The following is a 4,491-nucleotide window of genomic DNA, read 5'->3' as shown; positions in this document are numbered from 1 at the left end:
GATTAATCTGTTCATTCATACTCACAAACATCAGTTCCTCTCATCAGAGAAATGTCGGTCAAGAACCTTACGCTACATGCTGTCTTTACAAAGTACATTATTATTATCACTAATATTGTGATTATTGATGTTATTATTATTACTTATTATTGTCATTATTCTTATTATTAATTAATGTTGGTTCATTTTTGCAGTTTTTCAAAACAGCTGAAAAATAAACTGTTTTCCTTTCTGATCATTAAATACATTTAAAACTAATTAAAACTGATATACAAAGCAAACCAAAAAATACAATAAAATAATCTAACATTATATAAGACAGCAGAATATGAAAATACTATATTGTTAAATGATAATAATATAAGTGTAGTGTTGCAATATTAAAACTGATCCACATTAATGTTTATTTCATATTTTTAAATCAGATTTATCTTAACTCGCGTCGTCCTGCAGGTCAAATTGACCCATTTTAAAGTTTGAAAATGTGGGGAAAAAAAATACTTTCACAAGTGAAACTTCTGATGTCCACATTTTCAACATTTTTGGGAAATCTTTGAACATTTTTTGGTGGAAAAAAAGAAATGTTTAAGAACATTCACAATGTTGATTTTTATGTGATTGTTCTTAAAGAAAATATTAGAAATTTTACTGATATATATGGAATCTAGATATTTTTAGGATTTTTTTGCAGATTTTTACTCATTTTTTGAAAATATTTACAAGAATTTTCTTGTCAAATTTGGGGGATTTTTTTTTAAAGATAAAACTTTTAAATGAAACTTTTAAGGAATTATTGGAATTTTCTTCCTGAAGGTTTTGCAAATTTTCAGAAACCTGGGGATTTTTTTTTTTGCTGAATTTTTGGATTTTTCAGACAAGGAAACAATATTTTTTGGTGCCGTAAATGAGGACAACAGGAGGGTTAAAAACCATCACACCTCCAACAATTAAATCTGAATTCAGCTAAAGACAGTTTAAAACACCTCTACTGTGAATAAAATATCACAAAATAAATAAACGAAGTAATACTGAAGACATTCCTCGGGATGGTTCGTTGCCTGAATGTTTCTATATTAATATTAAATATGTAATAAAAAGCTTTTTTTAGTTGTATAAATAGATGATAAATAATGAAAACTCAGCAGTTGTTTTAAATGTTCAGTTAAATGAATATAAAACTACCTCTGAGTCATTAAGTGCAGTTTTCTTGCAGTTATTTGTTGATTTTTCTGTTATTTTGGTGTTAAAACCAGCTGTAGGCGTTTTGTAGTTCTCAAACTGAACCGGAAGCGGCCCTGCGGAACCGGAAGTCTGCGATCTGCCGGAATGAGAGCGTAGAAGAAGAAGCGGTTTCCTCCACGTGAGTCCGCAGCAACATGTCGCCTCCAGGAGGGAGAATAAACAGACCGAAGACCGTAAGAAAGCCACCGAATCCCCGTTTATTCAGACCAGAGTCCCGGTAACGGAGAGGAAGCTAACAGCTAGAATGGAGGCTAACAGATAAACAGCGAGTTTACTGGTTAGAGGAGGTTTAAAAGACTAAAGTAAAATTATTTATCCGGATAAAACATTCAGAAGCTTTTATGATTTGGTTTGATTCAGTTAAATAAAGTTTTACTCTTTAAATGAAGACAAGAGGAGAATAAAACTCTGAATTAATACGTTTTTCTCCTCTGGGTTTGTTTAGTTCAGATCTGATGAATGTTAGTTCACTGGATTTTAACGTTGAGCTGCTCAGAAAAACAGAATAAAACTTCCTCCGTGGGTTTTAGTTTCCTGTTAGGTTCGTTTCTCAGGAACAGTAATGATGTTTAATTATAAAACAATATCAGAAACCAAAAAAATCACAACAAACATAGTTTATATTTCATTATTTACTCCATTACCAACTACAAAAGCCCTCAGACAGCCTCAGGCTACTCATTCCCCCGTATGGCATGGTCAAAAATGCAGCATTTGTTTATTCGTTATTGATGATCAGAAATCACACGACCTAAATATGTAGCAGGCAGTGGGAATTGATGGGACTCAGAAACACCCCCACAATTTAATCAGTTGTTCCTTGGATCATTTCTGATTGATAAGTCCTGATAAGTCCTCAGTGGTGGATTTGTGGTAGGATCACAATCATGTGATCATGTAGTGTTCACTTGTTGTCATGGTTACAGTGACGCCGTGCTGCTATCTGGCAATGATACAGAAATCTTTAACAAATCCGTGGATCCAGACTATAAGCTGCATCACTGCCAGAATCTAATCACTTGGTCCTTGTGTCATTTCTGACCTTCCCTTGAAATTTAATCCAAATCCGTTGGTCTGTTTTTGAGTAATGCTGCTGACAGACAGACAGATTGACAGACTGATCATAACTCCAGCATGTTCCTTGGTAATGATTTCTGTCTATCTTCAGTGTGATAAGTTCAATGAGAAGATTTCACTAAATTTTCATTAAAAATTAAAACTTTTTTTAACGTCCGTTTTAAAGACCCACAGATAAAATCCAACAGTTTTACAGGAAGTTGATTTCTTTGAAATATATTTTACATGTAGAATTTTTTCCTTTTTCTGGAGTGATAATGAACACGTGTTCTGTTCACTTTATCTAAGCAGCTTTAGAACCAGAAATACATGAAATGAATCATTTTTTATGTTGATTATATTTATTAAGCAGAACAAGTTTCATACAGAGAAAATACTTTGAACAGTTTTATTTATAGAGTTTTCTCACTTTAAAACAGGTCAGGAGGTCATAAAGTCCAGGTCTGATGGAGGTTCCTGGTGTGTTTGGTCTGGATGGAGATGAATCCTTTAGATATGAGGAGATGTTGTTGGTTAAACAATTATTTTCCAGATTAACTGTAAATGTCTGGTTTAGTTGTACAAATGAAAAACCTTCAACATCTGCAGCTGCAGGTTGAGATGTTTTTGAGGAGAACATCTGGACGTTCAGGAGGAAACCTCTGCTGTGTTTTTCAGGAGTTGGGGAAGAAGCTGTTCAAGCGGCGGCGAGTTCTGGGCCGAGACAAAAGAAAGAAACGTCAGATTGTTGGAGCCGTCATGGATGAAGGTCTGATCACCGTCCATCACCTGAAGAAGAGGAGGTGAGTCCTCAGACCTTCTCAGACCTTGGTCCTCCTCAGCAGCTCGTCTTCAGTCGCTGCTTTGTGTCTTCAGGTCGAGTCCCAGAGCCAACATCAGTCTGTCCGGGAAGAAGAAACGCAAACTGCTGAAGCAGCTGCAGCACATGCAGCAGGAGAAGGCCGGTATGGAAGGATGGGAGGCGACCAAACTGCCACCTGATTTAAAAAGAAAAACCTGATTTAACTCTGACCTCCGAGTTTTACTGGGATGGAAAGACTAACTTCACCCAAAACTCTCCATTTATCAGACATCTGTGGTTCCATCTGGAAATGAACCAAATCTGAGCTTCAGATGGTGATATTTCATTAAAATCTATTCATTCTACTGTATAAATGACGTCTCCTTGTACTGTGGATGTTGAACTGTTTTTTTTTTGGTCTGCATTTATTCTCATTGTTTAACGCCACAAAAGAGGTGTCAGCATTATATGAGATTGATGCATATTTTAGTCTTGCAGCCAAATATTTTAATATTTAGTGCATGTGTGTGACCATCACCAGCCCTCCCTGAAAGCTAAGCAGATATTCTTTATTAGAATTCCCTATTATGAGCCAGGGAGGGCAGTGCTACACCTCAGTGATGTGTGGGGGAAACAAAGACTGGACAGGACGAACAGGACGAACAGAGATAGAAACTAACAGGCGTTGCTATTGCAATTAAAGATTGTAAGGTGGTGTGTTATTCCCAACTACTAACTGCCCATCAATAAAAAAAGAAACAAAAAAGAAGAAAACCAACACAAAAGAAAAAGAGATTCAATAAATAAATAAACAAATGGTACTGAGCACCATAATTGTGGATGTCTTGACAGTATAGAATAGGATGGAATAGAATAGGCCAGAAGAGGATACTAGTGCAAGAGAGAATGAGTTTAGGGTAGAGACTCTGGAGAGATTCTCAGCACATTCTGGTGGGTCCCATCATTTGCTGACAATGGGACTCGGCAGTAGCTGGCGAGACCTGGTCAAACATGCAAGTGTGAAACACCCCGAAGCCCAGAACAGCAATCATGGCAAGGCATGGCCAAGCCAACAGGGCACCACTCCCCCCGGGCCGTAGGAGCCACAGGGCGGCACCCCCAGAGAGCCACCGGGGCCACCAGAGAGCCACTGGGGCCACCAGAGAGCCACCGGGGCCACCAGAGAGCCACCGGGGCCACCAGAGAGCCACCGGGGCCACCAGAGAGCCACCGGGGCCCCCAGAGAGCCACCGGGGCCACCAGAGAGCCACCGGGGCCACCAGAGAGCCACCGGGGCCACCGTGAACCACGCAGACCCAGAGAACAGGAGGGAGCAGCTACCGACACCCCCAGCGTGCCAAGACAGACCCAGGCGGCCCGGGGCACGAGGA

At 38.9% G+C, this 4,491-nt stretch overlaps 1 protein-coding gene across 1 annotated transcript; it reads left to right on the top strand.

Moving 5' to 3' along the window:
- Nucleotides 1-1,297: 1,297 nt before the first annotated feature.
- Nucleotides 1,298-3,474, top strand: c21h11orf98 (chromosome 21 C11orf98 homolog). Its single transcript, XM_023266211.3, has 3 exons — nt 1,298-1,415; nt 2,977-3,101; nt 3,175-3,474. The coding sequence occupies exons 1-3, from the start codon at nt 1,377-1,379 to the stop codon at nt 3,317-3,319; spliced, it is 309 nt and encodes a 102-aa protein (XP_023121979.2). The 5' UTR covers nt 1,298-1,376; the 3' UTR covers nt 3,320-3,474.
- Nucleotides 3,475-4,491: the final 1,017 nt, after the last annotated feature.

Source organism: Amphiprion ocellaris, chromosome 21 (assembly GCF_022539595.1).
Source record: "Amphiprion ocellaris isolate individual 3 ecotype Okinawa chromosome 21, ASM2253959v1, whole genome shotgun sequence".
In the NCBI taxonomy this organism is placed as follows: Eukaryota; Metazoa; Chordata; class Actinopteri; family Pomacentridae; genus Amphiprion; species Amphiprion ocellaris.
This window is presented reverse-complemented; position numbering and strand designations above follow the sequence as displayed.